Source organism: Homarus americanus, unplaced genomic scaffold (genome assembly GCF_018991925.1).
Source record: "Homarus americanus isolate GMGI-L3 unplaced genomic scaffold, GMGI_Hamer_2.0 scaffold31037, whole genome shotgun sequence".
In the NCBI taxonomy this organism is placed as follows: Eukaryota; Metazoa; Arthropoda; class Malacostraca; order Decapoda; family Nephropidae; genus Homarus; species Homarus americanus.
The window spans coordinates 19,405,087-19,430,920 of NW_024722227.1; the positions used below are offsets into that span (position 1 = coordinate 19,405,087).

General features: G+C 40.3%; 1 protein-coding gene across 1 annotated transcript in view; it reads left to right on the top strand.

Annotated features, from left to right (window-relative positions):
• The window catches only part of LOC121862406 (protein cornichon homolog 4-like), a gene marked incomplete at its 3' end in the record, with an annotated part of 53,854 nt that overhangs the window by 20,626 nt on the left and 7,394 nt on the right, over window positions 1–25,834 (top strand). Inside the window, 2 exon segments of the mRNA XM_042360672.1 lie at window positions 5,064–5,132; window positions 6,533–6,645. Of these exon segments, the coding sequence (XP_042216606.1) occupies window positions 5,064–5,132; window positions 6,533–6,645 (182 nt within the window).

Consider the following 25,834-nt stretch of genomic DNA (forward strand, 5'->3'; position numbering starts at 1 on the left):
GGACCTTCGAACAGCGGCCCGAGATGACCCTTCCTACGTCCGACTTGTCGAGTGTGTGAGGAATGGATTTCCTAGCAACCGCTACGATCTTCACAACACCCTGCTCCCGTATTGGAAACTCCGCGATGAACTTTACTGCGACGGAGACCTTGTTCTGTACGGAGCACGTGTAGTTGTCCCTGCTGCATTACGTCCCCACGCCTTGGCTCGCCTTCACGACAGTCACCGTGGAGCTGAGGCCACCAAACGACGTGCACGACAGACTGTGTTCTGGCCCGGCATCAACTCCGACATCTCCAATGTTGTCCGTGCGTGTGAGCCCTGCCAAGTATTACAACCCAGCCAGCAGCAGGAACCCTTCATGAGTGACGACAACCCCACCCGCCCCTTTGAGTCTGTGTCGGCCGACTTTTTCTCTGTGTCAGGAAAGTCCTTCCTTGTTATCGTCGACCGTCTCTCTGGTTGGCCGGTTGTCATCAAGTGCGGTAATGACACGACGTCTGCCGCCACCATCAGCAAGTTCCGCCACTACTTCCGTGACGTGGGCGTTCCTGTACGCCTGCGAACCGACGGAGGGCCTCAGTTCACAAGCCGGGACTTTGCCGTGTTCCTCGACCGATGGGGAGTCCGGCATGTGTTGTCATCGCCCCATTACCCGCAGTCCAACGGCCACGCTGAGGCTGCTGTCAAATCCTTGAAGCACCTCATCCTTAAGGTGGCCCCTTCTGGGAATATTGACTGCGAGGCCTTCGACCGGGGTCTTCTTGAACTCCGCAACACACCTAACTACACCGGACGCTCCCCTGCCCAGGTTTTGTATGGACGCCCCCTTCGTTCTTGTGTCCCTGCTCACCCTCAATCCTTCTCCAAGGTGGCAGGCCAAGACAGAGATTGTGATCGCCGAGCCGCCGAACGTGTTCAGGACGTCGTCGCCCGCTACAACGACCACGCCCGTTCTCTCCCCAGGTTGAGTGTCAGTCCGTGTTCAGGACCCGACCTCCCTACGTTGGGACAAAGTAGGCGTAGTCATGGGTCTCGGCAGGTCACGGGACTACCAGGTGCGGTTACCCAGTGGTCGTGTGTGGTGGAGGAACCGCCGTTTTCTCCGCCCCGTAACACTGCCTTCTGCTGGCCCCGCCACCAGTGTTGAGTCCCATACCCTTCCCAGTGATGAAGTCCCTCGACGCTCAGAACGGATCCAGAAGAAAGGTCCGCTCAAGACTTTGCTATGAGCGTATAGGGGGGAGGGAGGTGTATGTATATTATGTATGCTGGATTATGTATTATGTATGTATATTATGTATGTGCTCCATTTATATTTATTCAGCCTAGCTAGCAGCGTGTGGCAATGTTATTACCATATCCCACACGCTTAATTAATGTGCCTGGCGACGTATGGAAGCTGCTAATGTATCACTTGCCATACGTCGTCTATGGTAGTTGACCAGGACCTTAGCTAGGGAGCAGCGCTACCCACCTCTGTGTACATACTCTAATCCAGTAAACCGAACCTACAAAACTATACAGGTGTTTGTGTTCTCTCCTGTATATAGAACTTATTACCCAGAATACCTAACAAGAATCTCTTCAAAATTCATTTTAGGTACAGATACATGCAACGAGCAACTGACGTCTAATTGGAAGACCAAGCCCCTGAAGGAAAGGTGGGAGAGAAGAGGGGATTCGATGGGGAAGGGGGGGAGATAAGAGGGTATGCTAGGTGAGGTGGGTGGTCAAGGTGCTAATGGACACAAGAAGATTAAAGGAAGGTTGCATCTAGTGAGGGAGGGACGGTGGCAGTGTCCTTCCTGTGTTGGTGCTTGTCTGCCTCAGTTTGCAGTGTGCTAACTCAAAAGTATTGACACTTTCTCGTGTGGTGCTTCTCCAAGCGTTACGGTGTGGAGTAATCATCTCCCAGGTGTTGGGGTCGATTTGGCACTTTTTCAGTTTGTCTTAAGACTATCCTTATACCTTTTCAGTTGCCTAACGGCATTACATTTACTATTCGTTAGGTGACTGTAAAGTAGCTGCTTTGACAGTCTACTGTCGTTCATGCGGGTAACATGGCCAGTCCAGTGTAGTTGTTGTTGGATAATGGTAGCCTTGATGCTCCTACAGTTGGTGTAAGCAAGAATACTGGCATTTGTTCTCTTTGTCTTCCCAGCAAACTCGGAAGATGGAACTTCGACTACGTTGGTGAAAGTTTTCAAGTGCCTTGAGGTGTCTCCTGTATGTGACCCATGTCTCACTGCCATATAGTAGGGTGGGGAGGACTGCTACTTGATATACATGTAGCTTTGTAGATAATTTCAGTTCCCTACAGCTGAAGACACAGTTACTGAGTCTGCCAAAGGCTTGAGATGCACTTCTGATCCGATGCTGATCTCTTCATCGATGTCTGAGGTGGTGGACAGGTGGGAGCCGAGATACCGAAAGTGGGTAACATTAGAGAGGGTAGTACCGTTGAGCTGGATGGATGGTGGAGGTGTGTCTGAACCAGGGGCAGGCTGAAAGAGAATCTGAATCTTACACACACACTCACCTCAAGGCCAAAGTGTGCATACACATCTGTGCAGGTGTTCAGGATCTCCTGTAGGTTGTGTTCAATGTGAGCAACAACGGTGAGGTCGTCTGCATACTGAAGTTCAGTAATGGAAACTGCCGACACCTTAGTTCTTGCCTGGAGTCGTCTTATGTTGAAAAGACCCTTCAGCCGGTACTCTATGTCCACCCCGTTGGCTAAATTGGCACTGACAAGAGTAAGGAAGGCAACCAAGAAAATGGAAAAGAGAGTTGGTGCCAGTAAACACCCATGTTTAACCCCTGTCTGGATGGAGAAGAACTCAGACTAGGTGCTGTTGTGCAGGACACTGCCATTCTTGCCATCGTGGAGTTGCCTCACAATGGGGATGAATTTTGGTGGACAGCCAAAACGGCTGAGGGTCCATCAGAGGGCTTCTCTGTTGACCTAGTCGAAGGCCTTGGTTAGGTCAATGAAAGCCATGTACAGGTCACAACGCTGTTCTCTGCACTTTTCCTGTATCTGGCGGGCAGCAAAGATTATGTCAGTGGTGCCATGTAATGGTCTAAAGTCACATTGAGATTCTGGGAGGAAGTTTTCCACCTCAGGTAGTAGTCTGTTTAGGAGGACTCGGACGATAATCTTGCCAGCTACGGACAGCAGTGAGATCCCACGGTAGTTACCACAGTCTGACCGGTCTCCCATGTTCTAATAAATATTGACGATGGAGGTGTCTTTAAGAGCTTGGGGGATTTCCTTCTTTTCCCATATATTCTCCAGGAGAGAGTGGTGATGGCTGGTAAGCAGAGGTCCTCCTGCCTTATACACCTCGGCTGTGATTCCATCAGGCCCTGAGGCTTTGTTATTTTTCATCCGTTTGATGGCAGTAACTACCTCATCCAGGGATGGAGGATAGCTGAGGGACCTGCTGGGTAATCAGAACATCCACATCAGTGTTTCGGTTGAGCAGTGAATGGTAGTGCTCTTTCCATCCCTGAAGGAGGCCTTCATCGTCTTTAATTATGAGGTTACCATCAGATGAGCGGAGGGGGCTGTGCTACGAAGGTGTTTTAATGGAATTGAAAAATTTGCACATCTTGTGCTGATCTTCAAGCTTTTGTGCTTCACATGCTTTATTTTTAAGCCAGTCATTCTTTACATTGCGAAGTTTCTGCTGGGCTGCCGCTTTCTTCTTGCGGAAGGTATCCGCTTTGGTCTGAGACTGAGGCTATGTGACCGCGTGGTGTCTCCCCACACCATACCCGTCACCCACACCATACCCGTCACCCACACCATACCCTTCATGGCTTCACCTATACCATACCCTCCACCCACACAACTCTTTTACTGTGGTTAATAATTAATTAATTAATTAAAAAAAATTTTATTAGTTTGCCACAGACATTGAAACTCTGTGTTTGGGGGCATGTAACGGGTAACGATTTATTTTTTATTTTTTCAAATGTATTGGAGTAAAAGTATTAGAAACCCATACTTAAGTAATAGTACTGAAAAATTTGAGTACTTTTTAAATTAAAAAGTAAATACCCAAAAATGTTGCTCTGCTTGTACAGTAGGGTCGGGATATATCGCGAGATAGGGTCCAAGGATGTTCACTATATACAAAATCACGATATATAATTACTGTACATGTAATCAATGGGGAAAATAGGGTTCGGTTCTGGAGGCCAATAAAAGTGACTAAACTTGACTTAACGAGTTTATTTTCTTACTAACTAAAGCACCAATGAACACTAGACTCGGGAACAACAGACTGTTTCAATATCAATATCAAGGAACACTGGCCTCAGGAACACCGGCCTCAGGAACACCAAACTTGGCAGCTGACGCACCATCCCAGGAACACCAGATGCCACACTGCCACCCTCACTTGACAATCCCACACCTACGTAAACGAACAAACAAAAAATATTAGTTACAGTATTAAATCTTTTCCATTAAGTTTTCCATTATCCTCACTTCCCTTTTCATGTCACTAGCAACCCATTTACACTCACCTTAGAAGTCGGAATCAGCAGCAGAGTCGGCTGCTGACTCGTCACTTATTCAGAAAGACTGCGGAATAGCGTGAATGCGTGAGTGAGCAGCCACGGTGGCACCTCTGGTGAGCAAATAATGCATTTGTTTGCCATGGCGGTACATTTGAAATATTTCCTGCCCGATTTCCCTTGCAAAATAACAAAAATTATCGCTAAAGGAAAATTTTGATAATTTTGGTAGCCGCGATAAAAAAAAATTGTTATATAAAGTCGCGATATATCCCGACCCTACTGTACTCGTACAGTATACCAGTACTGTAATTGTAAGGTAATATAAGCTGGGGTGCCTAGTCTTCACATGATCCCAAATTTTTGACATAGCTTGAGTTAATCAGTACAAACATCCAGTAATATGAATAAATACATTACTGTGCATCAAATAATGCAAGCAATAAAATGTATCCATTAGGGTTACATTTTAGAAACTCTTATCACTACATATTTTCTGCATTAATTTACTGATTTCCTTAATTAAAATCCAGGTAATAACATTGTCTGACTTGGAGTGTGACTACCTGAATGCTCAACAATGCTGCTACAGGCTGAACGTTGTGAGTCTTGCCTATCTTTTTTATATAAAGTATTTAGTGCCTTTAACATTTTTTGTGTGCAGTTCAGTAAAACCTCATCAATTAGGGGAAAAGATCTTAAATTAGGTGAATTTTTAATTAGTTATACACTGAAGATATGGTATTAGCCTGACAAGATACATTTTTTTAACAGAAATTTGAAATTGATTTGGAAATTTTAATGTACAGTACAGTACAGCACTGTATAGTTAGAATTACCTGCAATATTACAGATAAGTGACACCTTGCATTGAAACCTGATTTTTTGTTGGATAGTTCATATACTGTACAGTACAGCACTGTTAGAATTAGCTGTAGTTATTCTGGCTTATTTCAAAATGGAGAGATTTGAATAAATAAGGTTTGGAGGTTCAGGCATTGACTGTTATACGATGGATCTATGTATGATTGATCAGTTTTACGATGTTAAAACTTTAAAACCGTTTACCATCATGCGATGGCTAAGATCACTTTTCTTGCATTGTCACTGCTATGAAAAAGAGATGTGCAATAACTAGATGATGCAATCTCAAAATAGCATAACACATGCAATCCACACAGGATGTGTGGGAGGTTCTGCTCATCCTCAGTGACTGCCAGGCTGAATAGTTGAACTGTGTCACATCACCCAGAGGATGGTATGCATATGGAAGAAGCTATCCTATGCACATAAGAATATATAGGGGTACCCGTATACTGTACCAGTAAATGTAAGGAATAAGTAAAATTAAAGAACAAAACTCTGCATCGCCATTTGTCATTCATGTCACTATGCACGGGACACGAGTTAGCGAGCCGAGATCCCCCATTCTGTATGAATGATTGTTTGTGCATGTAACAATTAAAAAATGAAGAAAATAAACTTATTTCTATCTGAAATTACAAGTTATAATAACTACTGGGTGATAACCTGGCTCTTCAGGGTCTCAGAAATGATCAATCACCTAATAACTTTTTGAATTCCCTAACCCCATCGTATAATAGTCAACACCTGTATGTACTGTACTGGTAGTACACTGTATACTATAATTACAAGTTACAATTAAAACTTTTTCCAGCCACAGTTAATCAATACATTTTTCCCCTTGATAATTTTATTCAACATGGCAAAAATCATTCTAAATTCTTATTAATGAAACAGCCAGCTTTTCATTAGTAATAATAGATACAGGCTATCCATAAATTACTGAACTCATTTTAAAACTAATTAACCTCAATAATTTATAGACACCCATTTTTTGGGCAAGACCCGCAAAATGGTGACAGTTATGTAGGAGTATTTTCAAACAGTAATTACATACCGGTACAGTATATATAATGTAACATCTGACTTACTCTTGAGAGAATTCTGTTTTCAAAGAATATTATTTTCTTGTTTACAGTGGGTCATCCCCAAGATTGGAGCACATGTTGTATTGTCCCTTGTGTTCCTCCTGACGGGCCACTACTACCTCCTCTTGGCCTCCATTCCCCTTGCTGTGTTCCTCATCCGCGAGTATGTTCACCTGCTGTATATGTTACTCTAATAATGTACAATACTGTGTTTAGAGGAGTTTCTATTTAAGTAAACTTAGTGTCAAGCTTGGAAAGACACTTAGGATATATTTTGACAAATCAGGCATGATGTTGTTCATACTACACACCAGTAGTTTTAATGAAGTAGTACACATCTGTGTTTCCTTTCCATAATTAGGGCTTCCATTTTGGATAATTTTGTTATAAAATTATTTCAAAATATACCGGATGATTACAAATGATCTTCACAATTTTAATCATTTATTATGAGGAAACTGAGAATGCAACTTTTTCCTCTGTGGTTATATCAGAAATGAAGTATCTTGTCATCCACAAGTGTATCTCCTGGAGGGTACCTGGAGATGTTAGTTGCCAGCCAAGTGAGAGCTCAAGGTCCTCACTTTTCCACAACCATGCATGTGCTCCATCATTCACATTTGTTATGTTGGTAACAGAATGGACAATGCAGCTGACCTACATACTATATAAAGAGACGACCTCCTCCTCATTTGTTCTACTTACAGTATTTCAGCAGCCCAGTGGTTTTTCGTCATATTTTGTGTGCTTCTCTTATGGAAATTATTTTGTATATTTCCACCAAGAATTCATGATTAATGAATATTTCACTGGCAGCTTGCCAGCCGGAGTTCTGTAGTGTCTTCATATGTACAGATAGTGGACCTCTGTGATAATTCATTGTTGAATGGGTTTGATGTTAGGGATGGGCTATGGATTTCTCTGTACAGTGTACCATATATAAGTTATGTAATCCATGATTCACTTGTATAAATGAATAAATAATGGTGTTTGATTATTACTATTACCGGTACTGTATTAATAATTAAATACAGTGGTCCCTCGGTTAACGAGCACAATTCGTTCCAGAAGGTTGCTCGTTAACCGAAAAACTTGTTAACCGAAATCATTGTTTCAATGGGTTTTTGGGTAATTGGTTCCAGCTCACCAAAAATTGCCTAAAATCAACAAAAAAGGTAGTAAAGTACACTTACTTTGAGGTGTGTATGTAGAAGGCTCCTGGATGATGATGATGTGAATTAGAATGGGGGTGGAGGAGAAAGGAGAAGAGAAGGCGTTGAGGTGGAAGAGAAGTCACCCCATGGCGCCATTTCATCCATAAAATTTTAGTTTTCTTGGTGTAATTCAAGATTATTTTCTTTAAATCAACACTGCATTGCATTATATATTGTCAATATGTAAAATATATATCAAAATGACCAATAATTTGCTTGGAAACACAGAAAAAAGCATTTAGTTGAAGAGAGTCTCAAGCAAGATGTTACCTTCACTGAAAAGAGACAGAGACTGACACCTATATGGTGTGTTGACAGGCTGTTTGGCGCGCAAGAAACTAGCTTCCTATACTTCAATTAGGTTCAATAATTGTTAAAATGACTAAAAAATTTAATATAAAACTTTTAGAATTATTGAATAGTACAAACTTCTTGATATTTACTAAAATAGTAAGGAATTTAGGCCCTAGAACCGATTAATGTATTGGCGGACTAATACTACAGCTGGTGGACCGCCAGATGCAAACGAAAACATGTGGAGGGGCGCTCGTTAAAAACTCGTTAATCGAGGGATTGATCGTTAACCGAAGTTAAGAATCTTATGGAAGGTAATTCGTTTACCGAAATCTCGTTAACCGAGGCACTCGTTAATAGAGGGCCCACTGTACTGTAATATGATGAACATAAGTGGACATCGGATTTGTTCAAGTTAAGACGAATTAAATATTTCTTATAAATCACTATAACCCTGGTGAATTAGTTTATAATAAATAAACTAAGATTACCGGGGTACATTATAATTGTATTGTAAATACTAATTTTATTAAATATTGTTGAGCCTGTCAATGAAGAAAATAATCTTAAGTTTGAGATGACATATGTGTCATGTGATGATTGGTTCCTGCTGGTTTGGTGGGTTTGGTCAGTCAGAACTTTTGACACCACCTTGGAACACTGACAGGTTAAGATAAAACCACAACTTAGTACTGTGCACTTTATATTTACACAACTTTTGTTCTGCATGGTTGCAATCCTCAACACTGGCAGAGCCTCGGCAAGAATAAAATAATGGGTTCATAACACCTTTCTGCTAATGATTTTAGCTGTATGACAGTTACATGTAGGAGAAAGGTTGAATTCGGACAGGAGGTAAGCCTCCATTAATTAAAAACAATTTCATTCAATGTCACAACATTTGACACTGTTAACCACTCAGTCTTAGGCAGTAATATTAATGTCGAGTGGATTCAGTGCTTGCATCCTTTTCCAGGGGTCTGTGGTTTGATTCCTGGGCACTACCAGTTCACCCAGCTGTAAATGGTTAACTAAGTTTACAACTTGGGAAAGTGAATGCAGTTGAGGGCAGTACCGGCCATGCTGCCTCCTTGTGTACTGTAGGCTTAGTGTGCGCTGATGTTCATTTAGTAGATTATTATGGTTTAATGGTGTTTACTGTTATCGTAACTGCTAATCCAGTACTTGTTGATTAGCAGAACAATAGAAATAATGTAAGAAATTTAGATTGGGCGTTATATATATGTTGCATTTAATTTAGGTTATATTGAGTTAAAGTAATATTTGATGGTTACCTGAATTGTAAATAATTACTCCTGATTTAAATAAGAGTCTTGCGCAAGTCTACATTCCTTTGTCTGCGCCCGCATCCTACTAGTTGCTGTTGAATGTCAAATTATCTGCCATCTTCAGTTCCCTAATGATCCTGACCAGAGAAACACAACACTCACCACCTTCAGTAAAAACCTGTGATCATGGAGGGACTCACCAACTAAGCTCAACCATTAATTCCTGACCTCCATCCACAGCAGCAAACCTTGAATATCAATTATATTGTTGGATATCCTAACTTTATACTTTGTACGTATAGTTTGATGTTATGATGTAATATAAACTCCGACATTGCTACTTAAGGTTATCACCCATTTCGAGTGTTTATTTAATTCATATAACGTAATGCAAATATTTCTTCTCCTGATATCAACCAATTCAGGATAACTGTATTCTGTACTGTTTATGTAATGAATTTATCTTCTCTATGTTAATATTATGTATAGAGCAATACCCCGATTTACGCGGTCAATTGAACCCGCGGAGGTCCATGTAAAACGAGAAATGCGTAAATGGAATAACAGAACATATGGGATTAATTGAAATAGAGACTGGGCCGACTCCCAAACTCCACTTTTTCCTCCCTCTCTGAGAAATGTTTGTGTGAAAACACTAGATTTTAAGGTAAAGTAATAAATAATATCTCAGACTAAAGTTAGGATAATATAATTGACATTGCTGGATTCCTTGCAAGACCAGGAATATTTTGAATATACACGTCATATATTTTGCACAAAAGATATTTGCTCTGTGTAAACAAAATTCTTGCATTAGATCTAAAATTTGTATGTCTAATGCAAAATCCATGATGTTTACATTCAAAATGTTCATCATATTGTAAGAATTCCAGCAATGTAAATTATATTCTGGCCGGGTAATTTGTATGAATTTTATGAGCTAAAACAAATATCTTCAGTAAATAAAAAAAATATACTTCACCCAGACACTATCTGTCAATCAAAATACCCCACCTCCATCTCCTCCCTCCCTCCCTCCCTCCTCCTCCTCCCTCCTCTCCTCTCCTCCTCCCTCCCTACCCACCCCCCACCTTCCCTTCCTACCAGAGAAATGCTTGGGTTAAAACAGTATATTTACATTTTTAGTAATAAATAATACCTCAGACTAAAGTTAGGATAATATAATTGACATTGCTGGATTCCTTGCAAGTCCAGGAATATTTTGAATATACACGTCATGTATTTTGCACAAAAGATAACATATTTGCTCTGTGTAAACCAAATTATTACATTAGATCTAAAATTTGTATGTCTAATGCAAAATCCATGATGTTTACATTCAAAATGATCATCATATTGTAAGAATTCCAGCAATGTAAATTATATTCTGGCCGGATAATTTGTATGAATTTTATGAGCTAAATAAAAAAAAATTATACTTCACCCGCGTATATGAGTAGATGCTCCGCGTAAAGTGGGAATTCTGGTTCTGGCAGGGTACCGCATAAATGTAGAAACGCGTAAACCAGAACCGTGTAAAGCGGGGTATTACTGTATCTGTATTTTGCTACAGACAGTTATGATTGCTGAATAAAGCCTAGTGGTGCGTCTTGACTTGAGCTTTTTAGTCCAAACGAATCGAACAAGCCGAGAGTGCACGAACGAACCGAACAAGCTGTTTGAGCGCAAGCTCGCTGTATTCTGCGTGTTTGCTGGTGCTCCACTTATTCCCACCATTTTCCTCAGTTTAAGTATGGACTTAACAGTGGCAGCAGTATGCTTTCTTCATTATTTATTCCCTAGCTCAAAAAAGAGGAAATCGAGGAGACTGTGGTTAAGGCAATTTCGACCCATCCACTTCCTGTGTGCTTGTTAAAACCAAAATTATTATTTAAACACTTTGTATTATAATATAATATGATTTCTTATTTATTTATAGCTATTATTTTTCATCATATACATCAATTTTGATGTTTCATAGTTAATTAGTAAAATTGCTTCCCTTTGCTAGTCCCGACAGTTTTCTTTCCCTTCGCCTTTTCCCTCCTGAAGCTGGCAAGCAAGCTTTACATTTTGTTCTTCTCTTCTCCCGGTACATTCAATAACTTGTGCAATGCTAACCCAACAATCATGCTTCTTGGCATTATGTTGGGTATTCCAGAGCTCAGAATACTTCTCATACTCATCAAGTAAGGTTAAACATTTCTTTCTGTCCCACTCCATGATAAATATAAAACATACCGAATAGCTGGAACAGCTCGAACACCCATCCTGACTGCGCACCGATGAACAACTGAATTCTTTTGAGCATACATTATTTGCTGACAAGCTATGGAAAAAGTTTAAGCTATGGAAAAAGTTTGACACTCTGTGCTCGGTTCGGAGACATATACAGTGGTCCCTTGGTTAACGAACACAATTCGTTCCAGAAGGTCGTTCGTTAACCGAAACCATTGTTTCAATGGGATTTTGGGTAATTGCTTCCAGCTCACCGAAAATTACATACAAACTAAAAATGAAAGCAGTAAAGTATACTTACTTTGAGGTGTGCATGTAGAAGGCTCCTGGTTGATGATGATGATGATGGGAATTAGAAGTGGGGGTGGAGGAGAAGGGAGAAGAGAAGGCAGTGGGGTGGAAGAGAAATCACCCCATGCTTCATGCCGCTATTTCACCCATAAAATTTTAAGTTCACTAGGTGTAATTCAAGATTATTTTTTTAAATCAACACGGCACTGCACTATATATTGTCAATATGTAAAATAAATTTCAGAATGACCAATAATTGTACTGTAAAAACGTAAAAATAGTTTATGTTCAAGAGAGTCTCCAGCAAGATGCTTCCTCCACTGAGCAGAGACACAAACTGACGCCATTCTGGGTGAGTCAAGTGGCTGTTTGGCGTGCTAAAAACTAGTTCCCTGTACTTCAATTATTAAAATGACTAAAAATTTTAATATAAGACTTGGAAAATTATTGAATAGTACAACCTTCTTGATATTTACTCAAATGGTAACGAATTTAAGCCCTAAAACCGATTACTGTATTGGCGGACTAATACTACAGCTGGTGAGCAGGCAAAAGCAGGTGAAAACATGTTGGTAAAAATTATTAAGGAATTCGTTAACCGAATTTTTTTCGTTAACCGAATTGAATATTCTTATGGAAGGTAATTCGTTAACTGAAATTTCGTTAACCGAAATTTCGTTAACCGAGGGATCACCGTATACTTACTTGCCAAATTCTAATCTGCGCTTTCTGCTCATTTGGTTCGTTTGGACTAAAATGCTTAAGTCAAGACGTACCATAGGAATGTGAGCCTGGTTTTTACTACACTTAGTATACAGTGTGCAGTATCCACACTGTTCCTAATGGGCAGTCATGCCAATGGGACCCACTTTCACTTCTTTTTTTCATGGTATATTATTGTATAGAGGGGCTTCTTGTATTGCCGGTGTGTTTACATTACCATAACAGTCAGGTCAGTAGTTTGCTGGTAAGCAGGATTATATTACACATTTTTTAATACAAACTTAATGGTGTATAGCTCAGTGCCATGTTATACCAGTCTGTCCAGGTGATCCAACAACTCTTAACTATTATTCTGGATTTTTATTTACCATAAATTGCGGCATATAAGTCGACATTTTAAGCTTGATAAATCTCTACAAAACCAGAGGTCGACTTATACTCCGAGTATAAAATGTGAAGCTTTACCACATAGTGGTAAACAAGTAGAACAGCCTGCCTAACACTCGCTGTGCATCATTTAGCGTAACTCCCGTGGCCTGCCGCTAATATTTCCTACTGAAATTCATGTTTGGTAAACTTATTTAATAAAGAGATTATAATAAAATAGTAAATTCCAGTATAATTAAACGAACACAACACCACACGCCATTTTCAACAGCTGATGGACAGTAAACAATCGATCAGAATGCCACTAAACCCAGGCGGCCAGCCAGACAACAACCCGGTACTACGATATGGATGCCATCTGCGCAATTTTATTATAGCACTATAGATTGTGAGTTCACATACACTACAGGGGTAATGACAGTTTAATGATACATAATGGAAGTTTATTGAATATACACACAATGACACCATAATTAAAACCTTAACTCTAAGATGAAAAGTTAAAACTTTAACTTCAAGATTAATTTTACTTAAAAGTTATTTTTTATTGACAATAAAACCATGTATGATCACATTTTAAAATCCTTCAAAGTCTGCTGGCTGTTCATCGTTTAACATAAAAAGGTCTGCATGTGGGTCCGAATCACTGGAACTTCCGACTTCGTCTTCATCTTCATTATATTTGCTCTCATCCTCTTCCTCGTCACTGTCTCGCCACAACAAATCATCATCTTCATCCATGGCATTTGAAATCCCACATTTTTTTAACGATTTTATGACAGTGGTTTAGTAAATTGCCATGTAGAGTTGTTCAATGTATCCCCCATACACTGAACAAGCCTACATGGCAATTTACTAAACCATCGTGGCTTTATGCTCTTGCTGGCATCCACTCATTACCCACACACCAACCTGACAACAGTTGAAAATATCTTATCCCCACGGCTACCCCAGCAAAAAGGATGAAATATGATGCAAGTTTCAAGCTGAAAGTTGTTGCGTTTGCAAACTCTTCAAACAACAGTGCTGCAGCGGATGACGGGTTAAGTCGAAGCCGTGCTGCCGACAGTGTAACGGACCCATAGTTTCGCAGCTGGCCGCTTGGTGTTGGTGGCGCCACTGGCAGTTTGTTTACAACAGCTGATGTAAATGGCGGATCGTAAGCCAGGTGTACCATAATGTTCTACTTTCATATCGTTTATAGATTGTACTATCAAGGTGCTATCCTGGTATGCTGTGTAAACAATTACTATTTTATTGGAGGTGCTGATTTTGGCTTGGTGTTTACCAGAGTTCTTACGAAGATAACTTACTGAAGATTTTTAGTGGTTGCCTGCTGTCCACGTAGATCCTGCTGCCCACTTCCCGTTTGTATGAACTATATGATATATATGGCGAGTATAGAACTAAACCTGAATTTTGAACTAAAAATCTTGAGGTCAACTTATACGCCACAATTTACTGTAGGTATTTTTCTTCTGATGTTTCTTACTTCAGCTTGTCGAGGCATCAGCTTTGTCTTGGCCTTGAGTTGTCTTATTGAAAGAAGATGTTTACAGTACTTTATAGTAGAATGCAGGGACCTCATAGTGTTTGCCAGGCCACAATTGATCATGATGTGTCCTGTTGTTTTAGAGGAAGTGCTGTGAATGTTTCAAACCTATATGATATTTGTTTTGTTTTTTGGTGGAATTCTTTTTTTCAGTTCACCATAAGATTTCTAGTTTATGTTAAGCTTCTTAGCATATCTTCATGTAGACAATGTGAAGATCCTTAAAGACAATGGCATTTTCTTTTCAGACAATTTGTATTTTCTTTATGATCTAAATAACAATCATGGAAGCTTCTCACTTCAGGTATATCAAGTATAGAGAAAATTTTCCTTCTGGTCTTGACTTTAGAAAGTAGCATTATAGAGTTTTACACTCTTACAAGGAATTGTGCCTTTTTCTTTAAGGTGGGGTTTAGACCTAACTAAGTCCAGTACAGTATATCAAAATTAAGTACTGTACAGCATGCCCTGACAATTCGCAGATTTTTAATTCGTTGACCTTGATTATTCACGGATGACACCCTGGATGTACCCAAGAATATCTGTGGGTAGTTTTAAAGTTGCCGGCAATTTTGCAGCTGGGACAGGGAGCCATTCTTTCTAGACAGTAATTTCTTTTATGTGTATTGTATAATAATAATAATTAACGGTTTATTGAAAAAGTTCTACAGCCCGAAGGCTGGAAATATACATTGAACATAATGACTTATTACATACATTGACATTGGTGGTTTAACAAAAGCCTTCATTAGAGAAAAGTAAAGGAACGTACAGTGAACATACAGATTAATGTTTACAGTGGAGGTCACGGAGATCATGTGCGCTGAGGTGTTGAATAGCAAACACATAGTGTAGTAACTCCCTCCCAGATGGTGTTATGAGGTACCTCGCATGGTGTAGTGACTCCCTCCCAGATGGCATTATGAGGGACCTCGCATGGTGTAGTGACTCCTTCACAGATGGTGTTATGAGGGACCTGACATGGTGTGGTAATTCCCTCACAGATGGTGTTCTGAGGGGCCTGGATGGTGTAGTAATTCCTTCACAGATGGTGTTACAAGGAACCTCACATGATGCTGTAGCAACTCATTCACTAAGTGGTGTCGTAGCATCATGGGGACACCACGTGGTCTGGTGTCACAGGACCACACCTCACTCCAGTGAGTGAGGTGTGGTCCCAGGCCTCCTTATCATGGATGGATTAACACACAACTGGTGTTGTTGAGTCACATGGGCAGCTATCACTGGGTACCTGGGACCTCACTGTTTGGAGGTTAGCTTAAGTACGACTCTGCTGTTACTGTTGAGTTGTTTTTCACTGACTTAAGCACTGTTCACCACTTTTCAACACTGGTTCCATTTGTTTCCTGAATGAAATTGTAACTTCTGGCGAGAACTTGTTGATATTCCGGTAGGGAGGAGGGGTTCAGGGGAGGAAATTGGTATAGGCCAACATAACAGTTGACCTGGATGCTGCCAGAGAAGTGCCAGGTACGTCTTGACCCTTCGGTGGTCAAGGATGTATATGTGTGTGTGTGTGTGTTGACACATGCATACAAATAAATAATAACAAAGCACAGGGTTGACTTGAGGGTAGACTCTCACATTTTTTCAAAATTTTTTTGTCTTGTTTTTATTATTTGTGAGAAGGATTTTCCCCTTTATTATTTATTTGCAAAGGTGGGCAGTTGCGCCACAAAAAGTTGCGGCGCAACTTGTGCTGCAACTTTTTTGGTTGCGCTTACAGTCGCACTGCACATTTTTCCAGAGAGTTGCAGAACTGGTTGCGGCACAACTTTTACAAGCATTTCCAAGCGCAAGGCGCAAAAATTTTCGTCAATAATTAAAAATTGGACTACAACCGCATAAACAAACGGGCATCCCTAGAGCCATGCATTACAAAAATTTCTGTTTCTGACTGAATGATTAAGCATACACATGATACAGGTTGGGCAGCATATTTCTGAACTGTAATCCAGATGAGACCTTTGCCCCCCTCCAACCCCCCCCACCCCCCCTTTGCTCCCTCACTCCCTTTCCCTTGCTGTAGTTGCCAGATTTCATCTTTCACATAAACTCTAGAAACTAGAGTTAATGTGAAAGATGAAATCTGGCAACTACAGCAAGGGAAGGGGAGGAAGAATGATTCATATCATAACCAGTCAGGCAGTCAGTAGCACTGCAGTTTAGGCGTCAGTTTCTTCTTGTTTTGTTTCTTGTTATTACTAGTATCATGGATTGTTTTGTGACGAGGAGGAGTCTGTGGCCGGCAGCAGTGATCCTGCCGACCAGGACATGGACACGGAAGTTGAAGTGACTGAGACTGTTGACAGCCAGTCCACTGAGACTAAGGCCAGTGGCAGTGAGGCATATTTTGGAATTTTGTAATAAAATACTGATAATATTAACTTTTTTGTATCAATTATATTTTGTTTTACTTGTAAATAGGCAATATTTTTTATTTTAGTATATGTTTATTTATTTATTTTTTAAAGTTGCACATTGCGGTTGCGCTTGCGGCAAAACTTTTTGAAAATGGTTGCGGCGCATCTATTTCAACAGAGTTGCGGCACAAAAAAAAAGTTGCACGTGCCTTCCTTTGTAAAGGGTAAAAGAAATAATTGTCCTAAGGGAAAACACATAAAGGGAATACAGGTTGTACCTCTCTAGTCCTGCATTCTGTGGTCCGGAACGATTTTAGTTTGTCCAATAGCTAGATAGGTAGTTTTTTTTTTTTTTTTTTTTTTTTTTTTTTTTTTCCCTGAATTACAGTGGGGTATGCTATAACGAACGGATTCTACTACGAATATTCCTATAACGAACGGTTTTACCTATAAAATTGAGAATGCTATAACGAACGAAACTCCTACAACGAACATTATTTAATTTTTTTTTTCTAATTTATTGTTTTTTTATTACAAATATTAATGATATTCTTTATTTCAGGGGTTTAGATGCATCTTTATGCACTTTTTTACAATTTTTACAATTTTATATTATATTTTTCAGTGTTAAGTGGTTGTATTTGGGGGCCTGGAACGGATTAATCCTATAACGAACGAATGCTATAACGAGCAAGGTTCTAGAACCAATTAGATTCGTTATAGCATACCCCACTGTATTATTATTATTATTATAGGAGTATTAAATTTTTGCCCCTCGGGCCCCAATGTGGGTCAATGACCTATGCCCGGGTGGGCTAATCCCCGTAAAAAAAAAAAAACAAAGCCGCGGGAAATTAAGGTTTGTTTACATCCGGCAGTTCGACTGCTCTCTCTCTCTGCTTGTCTATACAGAGTACAACATTTAACCCTTCAATATATATGAGCAGTAAATAAGTGTTGCTTTTATATTCTTATGTAGAGTAATGACGATATGTTTTCACATGTGCACACTTACATAAGCGCAGTCTCACTTTTTTTTACCATTAATGGTTAGCTACTTATATTGTTCCATTTATTAACATTAAATAACATTACAGGTACTTTAAACAACCATATTAATTTTTTTACAGCTACAATCAGGGTCTTATTTTCTTCAGTTTTATATGTAGAACCAATCAGTCACTGGTTTCGTAAGCTTTAACATAAACAATGCCGGCAGCCTTCAATTCGGTTAACGAACAAAAATTCAGTTAACGAATTTCTTACGAACCGACCTCAACATGTTTTCGCTTGCACTGACCGGGCAACCAGCTTTAGTATCAGTCCGCCAATACATTAATCGGTTCTAGGGCTTAAATTCCTTACTATTTTAGTAAATATCAAGAAGTTTATACTATTCAATAATTTTAAAAGTTTAATATTCAATTTTTTAGTCATTTTAACAATTATTGAACATAATTGAAGGTAAAGAAACTAGTTTCTGGTGTGCCATCCAGCCTGTTAACACACCAGACAGGCGTTAGTCTCTCTCTGTTTTCAGTGGAGGTAACATCTTGCTTGAGACTCTCTTCAACTAAACGCTTTTTTCTGTGTTTCCAAGCAAATTATTGGTCATTTTGAAATATATTTTACATATTGACAATATATAATGCAGTGCAGTGTTGATTTAAAGAAAATAATCTTGAAATACACCAAGAGAACTAAAATTTTATGGATGAAATGGTGCCATGGGGTGACATCTCTTCCACCCCAATGCTTTTTCTTCTTCCTTCTCCTCCACCCCCATTCTAAGTCCCATCATCATCATCATCATCCAGGAGCCTTCTACATACACACCTCAAAGTAAGTGAACTTTTCTACCATTTTTGTTGAATTTAGGAAATTTTCGGTGAGCTGGAACCAATTACCCAAAAACCCATTGAAACAATGGTTTCGGTTAACTAACTTTTCGGTTAACGAACGACCTTCTGGAACGGATTGAGTTCGTTAACTGAGGGGTAACTGTACTTAAAACAACCATATTAATTTTACTACAGCTACTACCAAAGTTTTATTTTCTTCAGTTTTATATGTAGAACCAGTCAGTCACTGGTTTTGTAATCAACGAAAACAATGCTGTGTCATTTCCTCGTGTGTTTTAATATTCTACGTATTATTAATGAATTGTATTGCTCATTTTGCACACATAAACATTAATTCAATAAAAAAGACATTCAGTTATAAACAATAATGAATCTTTTGTACATAAGAGAAATGACGCTGTTTACACGATTATGCACGTCGTCTGCACGTTTGCGGGCCGTTCAAACCCGTCGAAATTCAAGTTTCCGCCATCAATTTTTTTTTTGTGTTTCAATAAAATACGTTGAATTAAAAACTCGAGAAATTTGAGAAGCTACTATACGACATTTGACCCTTCAATATGTCTTCAAAGAGACCATGATGCAGAGAAAGTTGTGCTAGTGCTTCCAAGCATAAGCACAAGTCACTATCTATCCAGGAAAAGGGTGAATTTCCATGGTCCGGCACCGGTCAGGTCCCGAGGTTGCCGGACTAGAGAGGCACAACCTGTATACATTTCTTTGCACAAGAGTAAAAATGTAACCACACCCCCTAGTCAGCAAATGTTCGCGGATTTGGTTATTTGCGGCCAGTTTGAGAACCTAACCCCGCGAATTTTAAGGGCATGCTGTACTAAGATTTAGTCTTAAATTTTTCTTTTCTTTAAAATGAAAAACAAATTAAAGAATTTCCAAGTACCTTTCTCCTTGTTCAGTTGTAACAAAATTGATGTCTTCATATAACCAATCACTTAGGGAAACTCATTAGTCTTTCATGATAACTGAATTACAGCTGCTGAGGCAGATATATCTCACATACAGTAGTGTTCGGGTGAGCAAGAATATATATACAGGTGCTCCCCGACTTACGACGGGGTTAGGGACCCAAATCCAGTTCGTAAGTCCGACATAGATACAAAAAAAAAAATAAATAAATAAATAAAAATTAAATAAAAAATCTACAATGAAATACAGTACAGTAAAAGTAATGAATGATGAGGAATGGAAAAAGTGTGACTGAGCACTTACCTTTAATGTAGTCAGCTGAATGCACATGGGGCCCCCATAATTTTCTAATTATACATGGAGACTCCATCAACTGGAAACGTTTCGGTATAGAAAATGCGTGTCATTTGAAAAAATAAATAAATAAATGGTCACAACTGCGACGGTCGTAAGTCCAAGCAGTCGTAAGTCGGGGACTACCTGTACTGTACATCCTACCAGTAATTGTTTTAACATAAGAACATAAGAAAATAAGGAGTCTGCAATAGGCCAGTTGACCTGTGCATGGCAGCTCCTGTCGAGAGTTACTACCACTCTATCATCCATGAATCTATCTAGCCTCCTTTTGAAACTTTCCAGAGTTCCAGCACTTACTACAAAGTTGCTAAGCTTGTTCCACTCGTCCACCACCCTATTTGTGAACCAGTTTCTTCCTATCTCCCTCCTAAACCTAAACTTATCCAACTTAAATCTGTTGCTCCGAGTCCTATCCCGCTCGGATATTATAAGAACTTTATCTATATCCCTTTATTGATTCCTTTCACCCACTTAAATAGTTCTATTATATCTCCCCGCACTCTTTGTCTTTCTAGGGAATGCAAGTTAAGTTTCTTTAACCTATCCTGATATGGAAGGTTTCTAAGTCCCGGAATCATTTTTGTCGTTCTTCGCTGCACCGACTCTAGTGAATTTATATCCATTCTATGATAAGGGCACCAGAACTGAACCGCATAATCGAGGTGCGGCCTGACTAGCGCAAGATATAGTTGCAATAAGACCTCTGCACTCTTGTTACTTACACTTCTAGATATAAAACCCAATACTCTGTTTGTCTTAGTTCGAACATTAACGCACTGTTTTCTAGCCCGAGGTCCGGGCTTACAAGTACCCCTAGGTCTCTTTCACAAGTCGACTTCTCTAGGTTGATATTGTTCAGGCTGTATACATTATCAGTATTTGTTCTTCCAATGTTAAGTACGCTGCAATTGCAGGTGTTGAATTTCATTTGCCATTTTTCAGACCACCCCTGCAGTTTATTTAGATCCTCCTGTAATGCATTTGCATCCTGCCCTGAATTAATCTGCCGCCATATTTTGGTGTCATCCTCAAACTTGCTTATGTCACTGCTGATCCCAGTATCTTGATCGTTTATGTAGATTATGAACAAGAGTGGGCCTAGTACTGACCCCTGGGGAACCCCACTGGTTACACGGCCCCACTCATATTTAACACCATCTACGCTGACCCTCTGCGTTCTATCGGTGAGCCATGATTTTATCCAACTTAAAACTTTCCCCTCGATACCATGAGCCTTAATTTTTCTCAGAAGCCACTGATGCGGTACTCTGTCAAATGCTTTGCTAAAGTCTAAGTAAATAACATCGTAATTTTTGTCATTATCTACTACCTCGAAGACTTTCCTAAAAAACGTCAGCTGATTTATTAGTCAAGATTTTCCTTTTGTAAACCCATGTTGAGAGTCGTAGATTAATTTGCTTTTCTCTAGATGCGATCGGATGCTATCTGCTATAATTGATTCAAGAAATTTCCCCACTACTGACGTCAAACTGATCGGCCGGTAATTTGACGCTGATGCTCTGTCTCCCTTTCTGAATATGGGTACTACATTTGCCTGTTTCCACAAGTCTGGCACAACTCCAGTGTCTAATGATTTTGTAAATATATTTACGAGGGGTCCGCTAATCTGTTCCCTACACTCTTTCAAGACTCGAGGGAAAATTTCGTCCGGCCCTGGGGATTTTGTCTTCTTTAGTTTATTTATCTTCTTAAGAACATCCTCTTTTCTGATAGTGATATTCTTTAATTTCTCTTCTTCCTTTCCCCTAAATATCAGTTCCACCTCTGGAATTTCCTCCCAAATTTCTTCTGTGAAAACTGATAAGTAGTAGTTGTTCAATGCTTTGCTTATTTCTTCACTGTCATTTATCACTTCTCCCTCCCTGACTTTAAAGACCCAACTTTGTCCTTGACTTTTGTTCTATATACCTGGAAAAATCCCTTGGGATTCGCCTTGGATTCACTTGCTATTTTGATTTCATAGTCTCTCTTTGCTTTCCTTACATTTTTCTTAACAGTCCTAGATAGTTCATTATACCTATTTCTGAGCTGCTCCTCCCCTCCCTTTAATTTCTTATATATTCCTTTCTGTATTCCTATGTCATGTTTAAGTTTTCTGGTCATCCACCTTGGCTCATTCTTATTTGACCTAATTTTTCTGTATGGTATATTTTGTTCTTGTTCTTTATGTAGTATACTAGTGAATATATTATATTCATGATCAATTGTTGTGTCATCTATGACCTCACCCCTTCCTACTGGGGACTGGCGTGACTGTTCCCAGGTGACCTCACCTAGGTACCTTCTTAACCCCTGATAATCTGCCAACCGAAAGTTTGGGACTCTGACCATATTGTCATTGTTCTTTGTTTCCCAATTTAGGGTGAACCTGATTTTTCCGTGATCACTGTTACCTAGTTCTTCCCCTTCTGTGATATCTCTGATAATATTTTCTTTATTTGTTAATACTAGGTCTAATATATTGTCACCTCTAGCAGGTTTTGTAATTAGTTGTTTCAAAAAATTGTCCTGTACTGCGTCTAGGAAGTCTTCAGATTCATAGTCACCTACAATGTTGTCCCAGTCAATATTTCTGAAGTTGAAATCCCCCATATGCACAGGTTGTTATATTTTGCTGCCCTACTCATTTCCTGCGATATAGGCTGAGCTGCTTCTTTCCCAAGACTTGGGGGCCTGTAAATCACTCCCATAATTAGTTTTTCTCTTCCTTCCGTGATTTCTACCCATACAGACTCGGTTCCTATTTCACCCTTTATTGAATTATTAATACAACATTTTAATGTATCCTTGACGAAGAGTGCAATCCCTCCCCCCTTCCTACCTTCCCTGTCCTTGTGAAAAAGGTTGTACCCTTCTATGTGGTACTCTGATAAAAAATTTTTGCTCGCCAGATTCATCCAAGTTTCGGTGATTGCTATGACGTCTACATTCTCGGTACATACAACCGCTCTCAGCAAGTCTATTTTATTTCTAACGCTCCTACTGTTTGTATAGTATACATTTAAACCTACCCTTCCCTGGTCCTGTTTTACCCCTTGTCCTGAGTAACTAATTTTACTTCCCAGGACCTGCTTGTTTTTTGACTCCCACTTTCCCCGACCTCTCTCTACTGGCGAAACCCCCCCTTTGGAGTGACAATTTCACGCTCCAGGGATGCAGACAACGTCTTTACCCCCTCACGAGACAAGTGTACTCCGTCGCGACTGTACAGGTAGTCGTTGCCATAGAATCGTTGCCAGCTATCAATGAATGCCCAACCATTGTTTGCACAATGTTTTTCCAGTCGGCAATTTATAGCAATTGCCCTGGACAGCCATTCACGACCAACCCCTCTTCTAGGCAAGACACCACATACTATCGGGATCCCTCCCCTATCTCTAATCTTCCCCAGCGCCTCCCTATACCTCTTGAAAAGTTCCTCACTCCTAACCTTTCCTATGTCGTTTCCTCCCACACTAAGACACACTACTGGATTGGTACCCTCCCCTGACAACACCCTGTCTAACCTCTCAGCTACATGCCCTATCCCAGCCCCAGGAAAACACACCCTAGTCCTACATTTCCTATCTCTTGTACAAAAAGTCCTATCTAAAAACCTCACCTGGCTGTCCCCAACTACCACGACCTTACCTCTGGGCAGGGTTTGTACAGCTGCCCTTTCCTCTACCTGCACCACACTTTCCTGCCTCTTCTCTTCCTCGCCAGCTTCCTCCAGCACCTGGTAGGGGTTCCTACATTCCACACCCTGGTCAGCTTTCCTGAGCCTGACTTTTGTCCCCTTGGAGACAACCACTCTCCACGCCTGCTCCTCCTTCGCAGGTGTCCTGCTAGGCAGGACACATACCTGAAGGGGTTCAGTCCTGAGGGCTTTATTTTTCCCCTTTAGAGTGTCAACCTCACTCCTCAACTGCCCCAGCTGCCTTAGCAGAGTGGCCAGGAGGTCGTCTTTCCCCACACTACTCTCCTCTTCCCTCAAGACACAACGATCCAAGGCGGCCATTTTCCTTGGTCACTACGGGAAAACTTGGGGGCACGTTCTTCTCCAAACTGGGTCAGGTAGCAACCTGAGCTGGGTCAGGTAGCAACCTGAGCTTTGTAACTTCGGTAATATTTCTGAGGGGGGAAGGTTAAGCCAGATGTAGGTCTTGCATGTCAGTCATGAGGCTGTGTAGGTTACTCATAAAGGATTGATGTATGAAATCCTGTTTTGTGGGCCATGAGACAAACAAGTGACCTGGATTTTTTCACTCTTCCCTCGAGAGAATTCCCAAACCTGCAGAGAACTGAAGATGAAGTACAAAATTCTGTCGTGGTTGACTAAGGATAAGATGATCATTCTCAACTGTGTTGCCTGACCTGGGGTGGGGGGGAGGGGGGGGGGGTCCTCACTGGTCTTTGAGGAGACTGTTAGACTCATAGTCAACACTGACATCTACATAACTGGTTAGTCATTTGGGTTTGCCAGGTTGTAAGGCTGTAATGTATTCATCAGTTAAAGCTGTGTTGGTCACCTGTCACCTGTCCTCTGCCATCTTAAAAATCCAAGTAAGTGGACCTCCTTTGGAGCCCGATACCCCCAAAAAAAATAAATTGCTGCCTAAATGTTGGATAATCATCCGTTTCTTTGTCAATGGCTGAAGCATGGATACCTCTTGCTGCCCAACTATCGGTTTTGATAAGGCTTCGGACGTATGAAATTTTATCTACGTCATTAGTGACATTGTTATTGCTCATTACATCTTCGCATTTACGCAAAAATGCTAAACTAGTATACAGTGGGGTATGCTATAACGAACGTAATTGGTTCCAGAACCTCGTTCGTTATAGCATTCGTTCGTTATAGGATTAATCCGTTCCAGGCCCCCAAATACAACCACCTAACACTGAAAAAATTCTGTGGAAAATGTAAAAAATACGGTACTTTATCTTACCTTAGTGTTATTCAGCATGCAGGTACCCCTAAACACTGGCACATCACTATCACTTCCACTGGGAGTCTTGGCTTTAAGGTCCTCAAACAATTGTCTGGCCTTCTCACAAATTATAGCTTCACTAATGTTACCACCTGCCATTTCTTTCTCCTTTATCCACACTAAGAGTAAATTTTCCATCTCTTCAATCACATTACACTTTGCTTTGCTAAGTCTAAAGATTCCCTTTGCCACTTGCACAGTTTTTAACTCCCCTTTATTCTTCAAAATCGTACATATAGTCGATTTAGCCATCCCATATTCATCACTAAGTTTCGCAATGCTTCTTCCATTCTCACGTTTCTTTATAATTTCTTTCTTAGTTTCAAGGGTTATTAGCTTTCTCACTCACTTTGGACGACTCATTGTTACAATTGTATACTTGTATAACAAAATAGTTATACAAATAACGCGAATTTCCACATCAAAAGACGAAATTTCAACAATAACAGTGTTGCACTGGCTACACAATGAGACAAAGATGGCGCCTGATGCTCTTGTGGGTCGCGGTACAACAATATTCATGCGCCAGGCGAAATAGTCCCGTATTCATCCGCGTTCGTTGTAGGAGTTGCGTTCGTTATAGCATTCTCAATTTTATAGGTAAAACCGTTCGTTATAGGAATATTCGTAGTAGGATCCGTTCGTTATAGCATACCCCACTGTAATCAAGATCCTCGGCAGTAATCTCTTGTACCTTAATGTTATTTGGAAATACCTTTACAGTTTGACAGACCGATGCAGTCTCTGGGTTAGTAGAACCACCTGTTGCCATTTTGTTGTGTTAGTTAAAGCACTAGCGTTAGTAACAGGTGAAGGCAATGGGTAAATGTTACCTGACCTTAA